This window comes from Brachyhypopomus gauderio, unplaced genomic scaffold, assembly GCF_052324685.1.
Source record: "Brachyhypopomus gauderio isolate BG-103 unplaced genomic scaffold, BGAUD_0.2 sc65, whole genome shotgun sequence".
In the NCBI taxonomy this organism is placed as follows: domain Eukaryota; kingdom Metazoa; phylum Chordata; class Actinopteri; order Gymnotiformes; family Hypopomidae; genus Brachyhypopomus; species Brachyhypopomus gauderio.
The window spans coordinates 2,094,171-2,110,902 of NW_027506886.1; the positions used below are offsets into that span (position 1 = coordinate 2,094,171).

The 16,732-nt window shown below is 47.6% G+C and overlaps 1 protein-coding gene across 3 annotated transcripts in view; it reads left to right on the plus strand.

Annotated features, from left to right (window-relative positions):
• ulk1a (unc-51 like autophagy activating kinase 1a) overlaps window positions 1-16,732 on the plus strand; it is a 20,367-nt gene continuing 3,635 nt past the window's right edge. Inside the window, exons 1-20 of one of the 3 annotated variants that reach the window (XM_076989019.1) lie at window positions 1-544; window positions 700-792; window positions 871-912; window positions 5,614-5,646; window positions 5,989-6,025; window positions 9,348-9,521; window positions 10,441-10,514; window positions 11,146-11,247; window positions 12,617-12,675; window positions 13,002-13,084; window positions 13,198-13,248; window positions 13,602-13,693; window positions 13,801-14,017; window positions 14,272-14,350; window positions 14,876-14,959; window positions 15,188-15,289; window positions 15,371-15,513; window positions 15,974-16,036; window positions 16,148-16,254; window positions 16,456-16,604. In XM_076989019.1, coding sequence (XP_076845134.1) covers window positions 455-544; window positions 700-792; window positions 871-912; window positions 5,614-5,646; window positions 5,989-6,025; window positions 9,348-9,521; window positions 10,441-10,514; window positions 11,146-11,247; window positions 12,617-12,675; window positions 13,002-13,084; window positions 13,198-13,248; window positions 13,602-13,693; window positions 13,801-14,017; window positions 14,272-14,350; window positions 14,876-14,959; window positions 15,188-15,289; window positions 15,371-15,513; window positions 15,974-16,036; window positions 16,148-16,254; window positions 16,456-16,604 — 1,874 coding nt within the window. In that variant the 5' untranslated portion in view covers window positions 1-454. The remainder of the gene's footprint in view (window positions 545-699; window positions 793-870; window positions 913-5,613; window positions 5,647-5,988; window positions 6,026-9,347; window positions 9,522-10,440; window positions 10,515-11,145; window positions 11,248-12,616; window positions 12,676-13,001; window positions 13,085-13,197; window positions 13,249-13,601; window positions 13,694-13,800; window positions 14,018-14,271; window positions 14,351-14,875; window positions 14,960-15,187; window positions 15,290-15,370; window positions 15,514-15,973; window positions 16,037-16,147; window positions 16,255-16,455; window positions 16,605-16,732) is intronic. The other 2 variants (XM_076989017.1, XM_076989018.1) reach the window with 2 other exon arrangements.

Consider the following 16,732-nt stretch of genomic DNA (forward strand, 5'->3'; position numbering starts at 1 on the left):
CCGTGGCTGAGTAATCTTTGTTTGGATTAAGAAGGCGAGAAAACAACACCACGCTTGGAGCACAAGTCTAATTTCGGCAGTCGGTGGCGCATAGCTTTCCAAAGTTAGAGGCTGGATCTGAAGACTTTGGGGGGCAAATAAAACTAGTTCACACGGCAGTTTGGAAAGTGTTTGTTTAAACAAAGTCTTGGTTTGTGTTTTTGGAGTGTGTTATCATGTCGTGTTTAGGTGGAAGAGTTTATTCCAGTGTGACCTCTCGCTTGTTTATAAGGCAGCGATCATGACTACAGCGGGATATAGTTTAGGTGAAGGGCTGCCCAGGGAAAGCAACAGAAGAGGACTGCACTGCACTCGTCCTCACGGGCAGAAACAGAGTGTTTTATGCCGAAACCCCAACCTCCTGACTTGGATTTGGTTTGATCAGTGTCTCGTCTAATACACATTTTCTTCACCGATGGAGACCGTCGGAAAATACGAGTTTAACAGAAAGGATTTGATCGGACACGGCGCGTTTGCGGTGGTGTTCAAGGGGAAACACAAAGAGGTGAAGACCTTCATAACTGGTTGATGTGTCTGTGTTTATGCGCCCCTCGTTTAAACTAATGTCGGTGGGAATCAACTAGGCATAACTAGGACTGAGTTCATGCTTTTATTTTTCTGCCCGATTACTCGAACAATTTGTTTTTTTTTTCCCCACAGAAACGGGATGTTGAAGTGGCTGTGAAATGTATAAATAGGAAGAATCTGGCCAAGTCGCAGTCGCTCTTGGGGAAGGAAATCAAGATATTGAAGGTATGCACAGACGCCATGTCACACGAGTACACTGCAGGTCCAGGTTAAAACACTGATGACTTTTCTTCTGTCTTCTAGGAGCTGAAACATGATAACATCGTAAGCTTACTGGACTTTCAGGTATGTCACCTGTCTTAGTTCACCTGCTTTAAAACTGTGTAGGAAATTATTCAAGGGGTTAATGCTTAGCTTTATTAATATTACTTTACAACTTGAGCGAGGATCGATTATTTTTGATGAGGAACGATGAAACGCTGAGCTGTGAATCACACATGGCGGAATGTTGATGTTTGGCGCGAATCGCAGTCTTTGATTGGTTAAGACGTGGCTCCGCCCAGTGACGCAACAGACAGACTGGCGGAAGTAACGCTGGCGAGCGGTGGTCTGCTACATGTGTTTCCAGAAAAACAGGACGCCCGTCAGCTGTGCAAGTCAACTAGGAGGAGACGTCCTGTTTCTCAATTTTAACTCTATTCCTCTATTTCAGTCTGTGTGTGTGTACACACTCCAACACACACACTTATTTATTTAAATAAAACTGTGTGTGTGTGTGCGCGCGCACGCACTCCAACACATTTATTTAAATAAAACTGTGTGTGTGTGTGTGTGTGTGTGAAGCAAAAAGTGAGGGGTTAGTGATGATCAAGTGTCTGGCTTTCATCCCAGTGCCTAGATTATCTCAGCTAGTTATCTCAGTTAATGACTCTGTGCAACCACTGGTCACTTGTATTTGTGTCAGCAGTATCTATGTTGTAAGCCAGAATTTTCACAATAGCTTTTTTCCTGTGCACTCGGGCTAGAGATTTGAGCTCAATTTAGACCATTTGTATGTAGGCTAGTAATAATTTGCATATTTCAAAGTGGTTCGGCATTGTTGAATACAATCAATCACAATAGTCTTTTGTGAGACTTATAATGGCCCGATAGGTAACTAAGACCTGTGACTTCTTTGGGGAAACACTCCCCCACCCCCGATGACAGCTGTTCTGTCATTTACATACAGGGCTTTGGTGTTAACTAGGCTGTGAAGAGAACGGAGAAGTCCAGTCCTGTGACAGGTGGCTGACTGTGAGATGTATTGTGTGGTTGCCACGTCAGGTGAACTGGGCTTCAGCGTTTCAAGCTCTTGGCTATCATTTGCATGTGTGAGGCTGTGGATTGGTGTTCACAGAGAGCGCGGAGCGGAGGAAACGGTCTCGTCCCACGGTAGCCTATTGCTTTGTGATCATGCATAATTCACAAGAGGCTGTCTCATCTCCACGTGCCGAGGCGTCCACCTGCTCTGACGGCCTCGAACAGCTCTGACCAGCAAGAACGTGGTTTCATTGGTCTCACGCAACACCTCCTCCATCAGGCACCGGTGCCTGTTGCTGTGTGCTAGTGCGTGTGCGCCCGTTCGTTCAGGGCATGCGTGAAGGTGGGGGGTGCCAATCAAAGGCTCCTCCTCACCCCTGCTGTGTGCACCAGCTGGCCACCTACTGCTCTGACCCGCGAGGGCCTGCTGGGCCTTACGCAGCAGAAACCCAACCCCCACCTCCCAACACCGCAGCCTGCTGGGCCTTACGCAGCAGCAACCCAACCCCCACCTCCCAACACCACAGCCTGCTGGGCTTTACGCAGCAGAAACCCAACCCCCACCTCCCAACACCGAAGCCCCGTGTCACTAATGGACATTTAGATTGTGTTCCTATTACTACAGGCTTTTAAAAAAATTGTTTTTTTTAAATATTTTTTTTCTCATTTTCTCGGGCTGTCCGTGTGTGCCAGGCCCCTTACTGGAGCACATTTGTTTGAATGCAGTTTAATTCGTTTCCTAATGTGTTATGGTTGTAGATGCCGACCGGATCGTTGGAGTAGGTTTAACTGTAATGGATGTAACCCTAGAGCTGAAGGCCACAGCAGGGGACCGTGGGACTGGCCAGTGAGAAACAGAGGCTTTAAATCAACAGTAACTCGTGTCCTGAAAGGCCTGTTCTGGAAACTCTGTGCTAGGTAGTCCTGGGGGGGGGGTCAGGCTGATTCAGCAAAATGCCTGTAAAGGAAAAGTGAAGGTGTGTTTTCTCTACTGCACTTTACCTGCAGACACTGAATATGTTACAAAATGGTGGAGCCAATAAGAGGCTCTCTCCCACTCTGAAATATTTCAATTTAAAATGGCTGTTATTCCAGAATACATTTACTTTATGTTCACCCTGGTTTTAGATGCCCGCCCTACTAAAGAAGTTATTTCAGGGAGAGATGCCAAGTCTGGCCGCCTCCACGCCCGTGTGCGGGTGTGGTGTGCCAGCCAGTGGGGGTGGGGGGGGGGGGGGGGTTCCTAACCCTGCCCCTGCTGTTGGCATGCTGGGACAGACTTGTACCGGCTCACAGGAGCGACGGCAGCTCCCACAGTAATCTGTACAGTAATCTCCACACTGTAATATTAAACGCTTTGATATATCGGAGCACTTTAAACTGCACGCCAGGTAGATGTCAGGTGAAGGGATTGTATGATTAGCCCAAGACAGAAGGTGCTCAGGTAAATCCACGCAGCGTATAAGTCGGGCTGCTATGCCTGTGATCTTGTGTTCAGAGCCGCCGACTGTCCTGCTGGTCTCGCAGTCCAACTTGTAGCATGTCCGCACAGTTCCTGTGACGTGCTGTGGTGAACATGTCCTGAGGATCAAGGCCCACAGGACTCAGTCCTGTCATCATGATTAGCTATTCTTCTGCAGGGTGTGCTGACGCTAGCATGGCGTCAGGGGCGGACTGGCATGCATTGCTACCGGGGATTTCCCCGGTGGGCCGATGGGTTAGTGGGCCGGTGGGCCGCCGGTGGTTTAACTCGGCCCGTGGAGGAGCCACTGCCGCGCACTGCGGCCCCGGCCCGTAGTCACGCTGCTGTTTAACGGTGTTATTACCTCCCCCGCTCCAGTCAGGCAAACCTGAGCAGGTTTGCCAGCTAGTGCGGGCTGACAGTATGCAGCGGAGATCAGAAAAAAATCCAACTTGTCCCAGAAAATACGGGCCGGACTACAAAAACATACAGCAGTTTAAATTGTAGATAACATGTTATTTTAAATGTACTGCTGTCGCCTCTGCAACGTCTAAGGCACCATGTACAAATTACCTTAACACGGTTAACATGGACGCAAGTGGCGGTCTTAAAGGTTCCAGAGCACTGCGCACTGTTTTTTTAAAGCTATTGAAATTCTTAGATTAAAACTAACCACCACAAATAGGTAAGAGGAAGAAATACCCACGTTAGAGTTGTAGGTTGTTCTTTAGGATGCACTTTGCGTAAAACAACTTGTTTGGTGGTCTTATGGTGGACTATTTAACAACTTGTTTGGTGGTCTTATGGTGGACTATTTAAAAGCTATATTTATGTGGCTTTGTAATCATATTATTGCTGGAATTAATATTGTCCGTATGACAATAAACGCCGTCATATACACTACGTGCCATGTATAGATTCATATACAGTATACACACACACACACACACACACACACACACACACACATATATATATATATATATATATATATATATATATATATATATAGTGGGCCAGTCTGTCAGGAACTCCACTTTTTCTCCCCAGTCCGCCCCTGCATGGCGTCACATTACCACGGCAGCCGTCGAGCGTGAGCCCTGGGAGAATTTGGATACGCTCAAACGTGGCCCCCCCTGTTCATGTCACGTTCCCCCTTAGTAAACGTCTGAGGTACTCACACACCCTTAACCATGACATAGAGCTTTACAAGTGAAAACAAGAAAAAGCAAAACAGGGAAAAGAGTACTGGCAGTACCACTATTGACCGAGCTGCACCAGGGCTCTGGGTGTGGTTATGTCATAAAGTCATAGACATTAACATGTCATAAACGTCTGGAAAACCTCTATAAAATCATCAGCGAGAAATACGCTGGAGACATCGGTATCTCCATTCTCCCTTTGTGATAGGACATCAATCATGTGTTGGACAGTTGGTACTGATCCCTGTTTAATAAAAGTTTGGCAGCCCGGCCCGTGCCACACTGACCGGTGTTGGGTAAGCAGGCGTAGAGGCACAAAAACAAGCTTGCAGGTTTTTGCACGGTGTATCTGGGACGTTGCCATCACAACTAAACCTCATCCGCTCGGCTCGTGTGACCTCTGAGGCTGGGGGCCCATACGACCTGTGCTGGTCTGTGCAGCCGACAACAGAACAGGTCCTTTGTTTAGCTTTTAGCTTCCAGGTGAGGCTAGGAGGTCTGTTGCTTGCGATCAGAACAATTCTCAGAATTGGGGGGGGGGGCTAGCGTGTGTAGTTAGTGTAATTCTAATGAGCCCCCTGTTGATGTAGGAAAAGAAACCAAATCTGAACACCTCGTTGTCTCCCATGTGTTATGGGAGTACACAAATAATTACTAGGTGGCTTATTTCACAGCTCGTGGGTTGCTAAGCCCACATGTTTGTGCAGGCACACCGAATGCATGACTTTATTTTTTCATAAAATGTCCCCTTTAATGTGGAGGGATGCGAAGATGCATTTAAAAACTACATGGCAAGGAGAAGCATATAAACCCAGTGCCTAGAGATCAGAGGTCATGGTTCATGTTAATGTAATTTTGTTGTTTTTCATTTAAATCTTTTAATGTTTTTCAATTTCTATTGATGTTTTTAAAATGGGTTGTCTTACTTGGATGTAAAACTATGTGTTGTATTTGTTGCTGCCAATCTTGGCCAGGTCTCTCTTGAAAAAGAGGTTTTTAATCTCAATGGGACTTCCTGGTTAAATAAAGGTTAAACAAAATGAAAAAAAAACATTCCTCTAATGTCTTTGTTTTTGTAAACAGGAGATTTCTGGATGTGTCTACCTCATCATGGAAGTAAGTCAAAAGTCACATACACATATACACACACACACCTCCCTAGAATCATCTTATGTGTATATTTGCAGGTGTGTGTGTAGTTGTAGTAATCTAAAACAGCACAGTCCATATCCGTCGGCATCAAAACAAGACAGCAGAGGTGAAGAATGTTTCTCAAAGGTGTTTCACACATTCTTGAAGATCATGCATGCAGATGTGCTCAGGTCAAATTCAGCAGGAAATTACCTCAGCAGAATAACAGTTCCCCCAGCCGGCTCTCTGAGTGTTAAACACATTCATCATGGCGTGCGGGACGGGTCGTCTACCTCTGGGGTCACATTTGCTTTTCTGCCTTTACAGTTCTGTAACGGTGGAGACCTGGCAGACTACCTGCATGGTAAGTGGACCGACTGGGGAAATGACAGAATTTTGTTAATGCAGCAGGGGTCACAGGGTTCACCTCTTGGGGTCTCAGGGTTCACCACTTGGGGTCTGTGGAAGTTAATTGGCACTGTTCACACACAGCAGTCGGGGCTCAGAGGGGAAATTCATGTTTTTAGCACTGCAGATTTCACACCTGAGCTCTCTGTCCAAAGTGAAAGAAAATAGTGTTGGAACATTGGTCATTGATTTAGGACAACATGATGTGAAGACTGGTGAATGTAGAATATAAACCTGCTTTTAGACTATATCCAGTCTAACTGTCTTAACTGTAACTGTGTCCAGTGGTGAGTGTAGGTAATTCTGTGTATATATAGTATATACAATGGCAAAACTGCGTGGTAACTATGATGACACGAACTACCCTGCTTAAGTGGAGTTTGCTCTTGGATATATGTGAGGATGTGAATCACAGCCATGAAGAGTGTGACCTAAAAAACAGGTCTTTGTAAGATCTTTCTATAGCCGGTAATGTTTGCTGCAAGGGCTTATTTGAGGGACAGGTGATTAGACGGGTGTGGTTAAAAAAAATAGAGGTGAGGCTCTACACTGACAGACGAGTGACGAGAACTGTCCTTCAGTTCTTCACATGGGGAAAACAGGGCAAAGAACAGAATGAAGGACACTCCAGATGGTGAGTAACAATTAGGGAAGAGGGAGGATGTATACAAGCAAGGGGAAGCACATCTAACCAATCAGGAGAGGTGAAAGAGAGCACATCTAACCAATCAGGAGAGGTGAAAGAGAGCACATCTAACCAATCAGGAGAGGGGAAAGAGAGCACATCTAACCAATCAGGAGAGGTGAAAGAGAGCACATCTAACCAATCAGGAGAGGGGAAAGGGAGCACATCTAACCAATCAGGAGAGGGGAAAGGGTGGAGACAGGCAAGAGCAGGGGAGGGAAACAAAACAAACACACGTGGCGAAGGTGACGGACTAGACGTGTGCAGACAGCCGAGAGTGACGGGGGTGGAGAGTGTGATATTCAGCAGCAGTAGTGTTCTTATCTACACCCAGCTGCAGCAGAGCCCCAAGGCTGACTGACTGTTGTTGCAGGTTAAACGAGGTACGATGAAGCCACTACTGACTTGCACGCATCGTCGACGTGCTTCAAGACCTAAGTCTTAAACCTGATTTCTTCCCATCTAGACCAATCTTTTGGAACCCTGAAAAAAAGCCAATGACGCTACAATTGTCCAACAAAGCTCTGCTCAATGTTCGCTCCAAAACACCACCCTGGCCCTCAGTTCCCCTCACAAAAACCCTTCTAAAAATAGAAATCCACTGAAAATAATCTCACCTACACACACACACGTATATACAACATATAACGAGTAAAGGTCTGTTTCATGCACCATACAGACTCAAGGGCAGGTTGTGTTTACCATATCAGCACGGCCGGTGCTATTTTAGCTGCCTGTCCAGGTCTGACCTGCCTCAGCTGTATTTCCACAGTCTTCCAGGAAACTGCTTTTAATACTTCGCCCCTCCCCCAGCACAACACCTCATGGCACAGCTTAGCGAAACACAGTCGGCACCCTGACCTCATTCGCCCCTCCACCTGTCAGTCTCTCCTGTGGTGGAAAAACACTAGAGCTAAAGATATGACATAGGGAGAGCACTGGATCTGGCCAGAGAATTGGGCAGATATTCAGGAGAGTACTGGGTCTGGTAGAGGGAGGGGCTTCTGGAGAGTACTGTGCCTGGTTGGTGAAGGGTCAGAGTTTGGATGACAAATGGTGTATAGCTGTCTTGTCCATCTCAAACAAACGTAAGTGCCTAAAGAGGCGTTCAGCCCAGCGCCGTGCATCATCTATAATTAGGGGTGAGGCGGGCGGAGAGTCTCCAGGTACAGGGCCTGGTTGGCCACCATCTGCTTCCCCTTCATGGCTGTCAGGAACAGATTTTCTGAGGTTGCTCTCTGCACAGGCCTAATTCAGGAGTCTTGGCCAGCGATGTTAGAGCCAGTTGATCCTGACATTTAACCCTGTTTATCGAGCACTAGAGGAAAATCTGATCCTGCAGTCTCGTGGTGTTAAACTTTCCTCCACTATTACTACTGTCATTAGATGCATTTCCTCACCATTACACGTGGCATTAGGTGTGTTTCCTCAGCATTACTACTGTTACTCGTGGCATTAGATGTGTTTCCTCACCATTACTACGGTTACTCCTGGCGTTAGTTGTGTTTCCTCACCATTACTACTGTTACTCCTGGCGTTAGTTGTGTTTCCTCAGCATTACTACTGTTACTCGTGGCGTTAGATGCGTTTCCTCACCATTACTACTGTTACTCGTGGCATTAGATGCGTTTCCTCACCATTACTACTGTTACTCGTGGCATTAGATGCGTTTCCTCACCATTACTACTGTTACTCGTGGCGTTAGATGTGTTTCCTCAGCATTACTACTGTTACTCGTGGCGTTATATGTGTTTCCTCAGCATTACTACTGTTACTCGTGGCATTAGATGTGTTTCCTCACCATTACTACTGTTACTCGTGGCGTTAGATGTGTTTCCTCACCATTACTACTGTTACTCGTGGCGTTAGATGTGTTTCCTCACCATTACTACTGTTACTCGTGGCGTTAGATGCGTTTCCTCACCATTACTACGGTTACTCGTGGCGTTAGATGTGTTTCCTCACCATTACTACTGTTACTCGTGGCGTTAGATGTATTTCCTCACCATTACTACTGTTACTCATGGCGTTAGATGTGTTTCCTCACCATTACTACTGTTACTCGTGGCGTTAGATGTGTTTCCTCAGCATTACTACTGTTACTCGTGGCGTTAGATGTGTTTCCTCACCATTACTACGGTTACTCGTGGCGTTAGATGTGTTTCCTCACCATTACTACTGTTACTCGTGGCGTTAGATGTATTTCCTCAGCATTACTACTGTTACTCGTGGCGTTAGATGTGTTTCCTCACCATTACTACTGTTACTCGTGGCGTTAGATGTATTTCCTCAGCATTACTACTGTTACTTGTGGAATTAGATGTATTTCCTCAGCATTACTACTGTTACTCGTGGCGTTAGATGTATTTCCTCACCATTATTACTGTTACTCGTGGCGTTAGAAGTCTTTCCTCTCATGTTCTACGGCCCACTCGTGAGCTCTTTAAATGTTCTCTTCATCCACCTGCGATCCGTTAAGTGCTGCTCCGAGTGGTGGAGTCCCTCCACCGGGCCGTGAGACGGGAGCGAGCGTGGTGGGTGGTGCGCTCCCCTGCTCCTCTACACCCACCTTTCTCCTGCTATACCCACACAGCCAAAGGCTCCCTGAGCGAGCGCACCATCCGGAGCTTCCTGCTGCAGATCGCTGCCGCCATGGGTGTCCTGAGGAGCAAGGGCATCGTCCACAGAGACCTGAAACCCCAGAACATCCTGCTGGCCCACAGCGCGGGACGGCGGGCCGACCCCACTCACATCTGCATCAAACTGGGTGAGTGATGCCTCGCTGCAGAACCCTGCAAGGTCCTGCCCCGTGCATGTCTGCAGGAACGGACCCACGTTACAGTATGACTAATAGAATCGTGTTGGTGTTAAATAATGTTCAATCTGAGCAATTGACAAAATCATGATATCAGGTGATCTGCATTCTGACTGGGCCATTTTGTTTTAAAAGTTTGTTTATGAAGAGATACATTGCTTGGATTCTTGTTGTATTTGCCTTTCATTGAAATACGTCCTGTTGGTCCTGAGTGTGAGGGCCCTGTTGGTCCTGCCATGTTGGTCCTGTCACGAGGGCCCTGTTAGTCCTGTCACAAGGGCCCTGTTGGTCCTGTCGTGAGGGCCCTGTTGGTCCTGTCACGTTGGTCCTGCTGTATTGGTCCTGTCGTGAGGGTCCTGTTGGTCCTGTCGTGTTGGTCCTGTCACGAGGGCCCTGTTGGTCCTGTCACGAGGGCCCTGTTGGTCCTGCTGTGTCGGTCCTGTCGTGAGGGCCCTATTGGTCTTGTCGTGTTGGTCCTGTTGTGTTGGTCCTGTCGTGAGGGCCCTATTGGTCCTGTCGTGTTGGTCCTGTCGTGTTGGTCCTGTCGTGTTGGTCCTGTCGTGAGGGCCCCGTTCAAGAGCAGGCAACACACTGCTCTCCTTCTCACACTCTCTGACTCACTCGACAAACATGCTTTTGATTCAGCTTGACTTTTATTATTGGTGTTATGTTCATTTACACGATTTCCAAAAGTTTAGCAATTTGTTTGTGATATATCAAATCAAGGAAAGTAATCGTGCAGTTTATCAGTTGTTCAGTAATGAAAGAATTAAATAATGGTATTATATCTATCTATCTCTCTCCCATTCTCTCATCTCACCCTCTCTCTCCCTTCCCCTCCCCCTCTCTCTCTCTTTCTCCCTCTCTCTAGCTGATTTCGGGTTTGCCCGGTATCTACAGGGGAACACTATGGCTGCCACACTCTGTGGTTCTCCAATGTACATGGTGAGTCACCTCCAACTCCCTCCGAGCTCCTCCTGGTCCTCTTCTGCAGTCACACAACCTACGTAGGTGCAGAACGAGCCGTGCCAAATCTACATACAATCTCGTACATGCCAAATATACAGTAAATATAGTCTCATGCATGTGCACCCCGGCCTCTTCCTGTGGGTGGTCATATCTCCTTCGTGACACTCGGGCCTTCAACCCGGAGGCTGGATTACGCGTTCCGGTATTTGTGCGGTTCGTCTGGTCCGAGGTCGAAGACGTCGTTCCTGGGATCTGTTGGAGCCACTCGTCCAGCTCAGGGGTCACGAGCACAAGTGCTCTTGCACTTCGGGGACAACCGTTAGCGTTAGCCTTCCACAGGCACTCTAGATCTTGTTTCATCATCTCATATTCCATCCTTTGGGTGTTTCCATTACGTGGGGCTGCCACATCTATCTGCGGTTTTCTGATGATAGCTCCACCATCATCACGTCTGCTTGGTTTGTCACAACTTGTTCATGCGCCTGGGTTTGGAGGTCCTGCGGGGCGTTCTGTTGTTCACCACGGCTCTCTTGGGATGACCAGCTCGTTTGCTCATATGTACACATAAAAAAATCCTAACAGTTCTTCATGTTGTTGTTGTTGAAAGGCTCCGGAAGTAATCATGTCTCAGAATTATGATGCCAAAGCAGACCTGTGGAGTGTAGGAACCATCGTCTTCCAGTGTCTGACCGGCCAAGCGCCCTTTCAGGTAACACACACACACACACACACACACACACACACACACACACACATTCACTGACGTGGCTGCACTTTGTTGGAATGGAAACACCAGCTGTGCCCAGTCAGTCCTGGACGCTGACGGGGAGCTGACCAGTGTGTTTACTCCAGCCATGTTGCTGAACGTTTCCTAGAGGAAACTGAACCTGGTTGGTTTCGTCGTATTGCAGGGACGTTGTTTAAGAATGATCAGTCATACTGCCCTGACCCTAGATCAGTTATGCTGCCCTGACCCTGGATCAGATATGCTGTCCTGACCCTAGGTCAGTCTTGCTGCCCTGACCCTGGATCAGTCAGGAAGCTCTCTCATTACGCAACAGTAGTGAGCAGGCAGGCTTACTTACTCTGCTGCACTAGTGTGTGAAATATGACTGTGCTGCTATTTCCCAACCATTTCATAAACACATCACATGTCTGCAGAACCAAGAACACACACACACACACACACACACACACACACACACACACACACACACACACACACACGCGCTCACACACACGCGCTCACACACACGCTCACACACACACACACACACACACACACACACATATACACACACACACACACACACACACACACACACACACACACAGAACAGACACACACACACACACACACACACACACACATTTCTAAACGTGCCTGAGAAAGATTTCCAAAGTTTATCCTGGTTCATTTGGACAGAGATGTAAAAAGTCCCTCTGAGCAGACATGGCAGTAAAGCCACAGTAAAAGAGTTTAGACCAATATGGAGATTTGTTTTTTTTTTTTTATGCAAATTTTTAGATAATCTCTGATCATAGGATTTGACTGTTAAGACGGTGTTTGAAACATTTTATTTGAGTTAAGAAATGTTGAAAGCTACAAGCTACTTGTTGGTTCTGTTGTCTTTTACCATTTCTGCATGGTTGTGTGCTAGCTTGGGGCAAACGACCTTTAACCCCTGGCCATATGACTTCTGTACCGTCCACATATTCTGCGAGTCTGCTGCCCAGGGCCTACATCGCTAACATCGCTCCCAGTTAGGCTCATTTACAGCTGATTTAGGATCAGTCAAAATGAACCTCCCGTAGGCCATGCACCAGCCCATCTCTGACCTCAGGCCAGGCAGCCACTCCCGCAGCTGGAATATTAACACGTCTGGTTCAGCCAGACACAAGGGGTTCTTCAGGGTTCACCACTGGGGTCGTATTGCAGTGTGGATGTTGACTGAAGCCTTTGTAGTGTAGTCACATGGAACCCTTTTGTAGTGCAGTCTCTCTCTCTCTCTCTCTCTCTCTCTCTCTCTCTCTCTCTCTCTCTCTCTCTCTCTCTCTCTCTCTCTCTCTCTCTCCAGGCACACAGCCCCCAAGAGCTGCGACTGTTCTATGAAAGAACCAGGAAGGTCAGACCTAAGTGAGTGTCCTCTGATGTTCCATAAAGCCACATGTCCGTGTAAACAGATCCTTGAGGGTCTTCATTTGTGCAGATCCATAGCAACGCTGCCTAACCTTCTCTGCCGTTTTGACTTCCTGCGTCGTCTTCGTCCCGTTTATTCATGTCGAGTGGTGTAGTGTGTGTGCTGTTGGTCTATAATTAAGCATTACAAGCCCTCAGATCATGTTATGGTCTGCTGTCCATGTCCAGACCTTCCCATCAGCGTAGTATGTTGATAAACACACACTCCTGTACTCTAGCAGAGACAAAGACGGTGTCACACTGACTCACACCTTCTATCCTAGCATCCCACATGAGACCTCCACTCATCTGAGACACCTGCTCCTGGGCCTGCTACAGAGGGACCACAGGGCCCGAATGGACTTTGGTAAGAATGTCCTCAACCACACACACACACACACACACACACACACACACACGTGTCGGTGGATTATGTGTAGCTAAAAATAAACGTTGTGTTTTGCGTGTCCTGTCCCCCAGATGAATTTTTCCATCACCCTTTTCTGGAAGGCAGCTCGGCTGTGAGAGAATGTAAGTGTTGGTTTACTATGTTCCTTGATGTGATTACATATGTACTCACCAAGATCATTCTCTCTCTCCCCTCCTCTGTGTCCCCTCCTTCACCTTCTCTCTCTCTCCCTCCATCCCTCTCTCCCCACGGATCTCTAATCCTCTTTGTCTCTCCCCCTCTCTCTTCCTCTGCCTCTTTCTCTCCTTCTCTCTCTCCCTCCCTCTCTCAAGAGGAGATGACTTTGTTGACAGGATTCAGCATCAGAAATATCATTCAGAAATATAATAGCAAAAGTGTGAGATAATTTAACATATTAAAAGTGTGTATGAGTAGCTGCATTAATTCAAGTCCCCCCCCCCCCCCCCCCCAATAGCTTCTCCGGTGCCCATGCCCTCCTCCCCCAGCTCAGGATCTGAAAGGACTACCAGTGACTCGTCAAACTCCTCCCTCAGCCCCCCCGCACAGGTTTCTCTCTCCCTCACACACACACACACACACACACACACACACACACACACACACACACACACACACAACCTGTCGTTTAATGGATCATTCTTGTTCTGATTCAGCAGGTGGATGCTGTGAAACCAGAGCAGCCCCCTCCACCCAAGGACACGCCCACTTCTGTCTCCCCACTGAAGCCACCTCCACCCAAGGACACGCCCACTTCTGTCTCCCCACTGAAGCCCCCTCCACCCAAGGACACGCCCACTTCTGTCTCCTCGCTGAAGGACTCCTCCGCCTCGGAGACAGAGGACTTCGTCATGGTAACGGCGCAGTTCTCAGGTAACACGCGTACACACCTACAGGCACCTGCAGGCACTCACACACACGTACACGTGTATTTGTGCACATTTACACACACACACACAGATAGATAAATAGACATTTCAGAATCTCAGCTTCTGGTGTTGTACAGCCATGTACAGCAGGAAGTTTTACTTTCCATGTCAGCCTCAGTTTTACAGTCTGGCTGGGTTTGTCTGCTAGAGGCCAGTAGCTAAGAGCTTTGTCTTGCTGCTCTGTGGGACATAACACAGTCTGGGTCCCTCTAGGTGAGTCTGGAGACCAGGCCCAACAGGTCGATCAGGACACTCAGGATAGTTCGACACAGAGTGGGTGAGTAGAGTGTGTGTTTGTCCACTTCTGTTCCTAAAGCTACAGGCAGAACCTTGTAGACAAACATTTTAGTCAGAATTCCTTTTTGTTAACCGGCTTTACAAACAATGCTATTTTGAGGCATATCCAAATGCTTTATTAGCTATTATTTATGAAACATGTAAGTAAACCAGTCTGTAGGTAATTTGTCAGCTTGGAGTGGTCTGATTAGTGTTTGGGGGTAGGTTGGTCAGGTGGGTGTGGTCCAATCAGTGTGAGTGTGGCAGGAGGCTCTCCTAGTTTCATTGTTTCACTGACCTAATGACCTCCTGACCTTTGTTTTCATGTGCCTGAGCATGTGTGTGGTCAGCTGGACGCACCATCTGTGTTCTATTGACCAGCTGAAGTGAGCTTAGCAACCACTGAGAGTGTAGTTTAGGAGGGGTACCATGCCTTCGCCACTGGTTTTGATGTGTGTGTGTGTCTGGTGTCGTGTGTGTGTGTGTGTGTGTGTGTGTGTGTGTGTGTGTCTGGTGCCTTTCCCAGGTCTTCTCTGACGGATCCTGCTGCTGTCGCACATAGAACGCCTCCCCCCTCACCCCCACTTTGTGAATCCCCAAACCCTGCCAGGTGTGTGTCTGTGTCTGTGTCTGTGTCTGTGTCTGTGTGTGTGTTCTTGAAGACAAATAGGCAGTTCTGCATGTCAGAGAACGTGTAAATGCTTTAAATTGGTAGAGATCACTGTTCACTCATATATAAATATATGATCTTTAATGTGCTGGTGAGAGACCTGCTATTAATCATTTTTTAAGCTAAAGCCCGCCCCCGCCCCCGCCCCGTATGTGTGTGTGTCTCTAGACCAGAAGAGTGCAGTAGCTACTGTCAGTCTGTGCCCGTTCCAGTTCCTACACAGATCCAGAATTACCAAAGGCTGGAGCAGAACCTCCAGGGGGTGTCCAGGTTAGTTTTCTCTCCTCTTGTTTCGTTTTCACTTTTTCCACACAAATTGTGTCATCTCTAATCTCATCTCTGCTATTTCAGGACCACAACACCCACAAATCAATGCTACAAAGGAGCATTCCCAGGGTGTTCTCAGACAGGAGGCTCTCCTGAAGCGTGGTCTGGCCTGGTTCATCGTAGGCAGTCCACAGGGGGGTCCAGACCGTACCAACCCTCTCCACAAGGTACATTCAGAAGTATTTGTCAATGTATAAAAAGTTCAGTACCTAAAGAAGCTGCTAAAAAATATAAATAGACAATAAACAGTTCACCCCTGTTCACCTGTGTATGGCTATATTCACATGTGTTCAGCTATATTCACCTGTGTTCGGCTGTGTTCACCTGTGTATGGCTATATTCACATGTGTTCAGCTATATTCACCTGTGTTCGGCTGTGTTCACCTGTGTTTGGTTATATTCACCTGTGTTCACCTGTGTATGGCAATGTTCACCTGTGTATGGCTATGTTCACCTGTGTTCACGTGTGTATGGCTATGTTCACCTGTGTTCACGTGTGTATGGCTATATTTACCTGTGTTTGGCTATATTTACCTGTGTTTGGCTATATTCACCTGTGTATGGCTATATTCACCTGTGTATGGCTGTATTCACCTGTGTTCACCTGTGTTTGGTCCTGTTCCTCAGTGGGCAGTATACCAGAGACACCTGACCAGGCAGAGCCCCAGGACAGCAGGACAGGGCTACAGGGTGAGACAGCTGCTCTTCGTACCACCCTCTCTCCCTCCTCACCTAAATCTCTCTCTCTCACTCCCTCAGACTGTATCTCTCACTCACTCTCTTTCTCTCTGTTTCACTCAGATGTGCATCTCTACCAGTTGAGACGGGCATCTCCTCCTTTCTCTGGCACCAAGGAAACCCAGACCCCTAGACGCAACAGTTACCAGTGCAGTCCAGATGGGCACAAGGTGAGTTTCTGGGCCAGAGGAAACACTAGACACAGACATGCTCCTGTCTGTTTCCTGTAATATTCTTTGTGTTGCAACACTGATATAATTACCAAGAATTAAGGGCAGCATCAAAGGGAATATAATAAAACAAAAATATGAGATTACAAGGTTGTTTGAAAACTTAAGTGACCCCAGTGCACTACCGGTCCCTGTGCTCAGCGTCCACTGGGACGGCGGGCTAGCTGTACCCCAATTATGGGCTGGGCCCCGGGGCAGACTCTAGGCCGGACCAGAACCATGCCTGACCTGCAAGGGCCCCACGGGTCTACTGCCATCACCCCACTCAGGAGGACAAGCTACATTAAAAGGTACACACTGCTCACCCAGAGTGCTGGTATCAGGGGCCTTTCTTAGAGCAGGGTGTAGGGCTGTGTGATTCAGAAACCATGTATAATCATCACGATATTTTCTGATTAGTACCGTGATTGCAATTTAA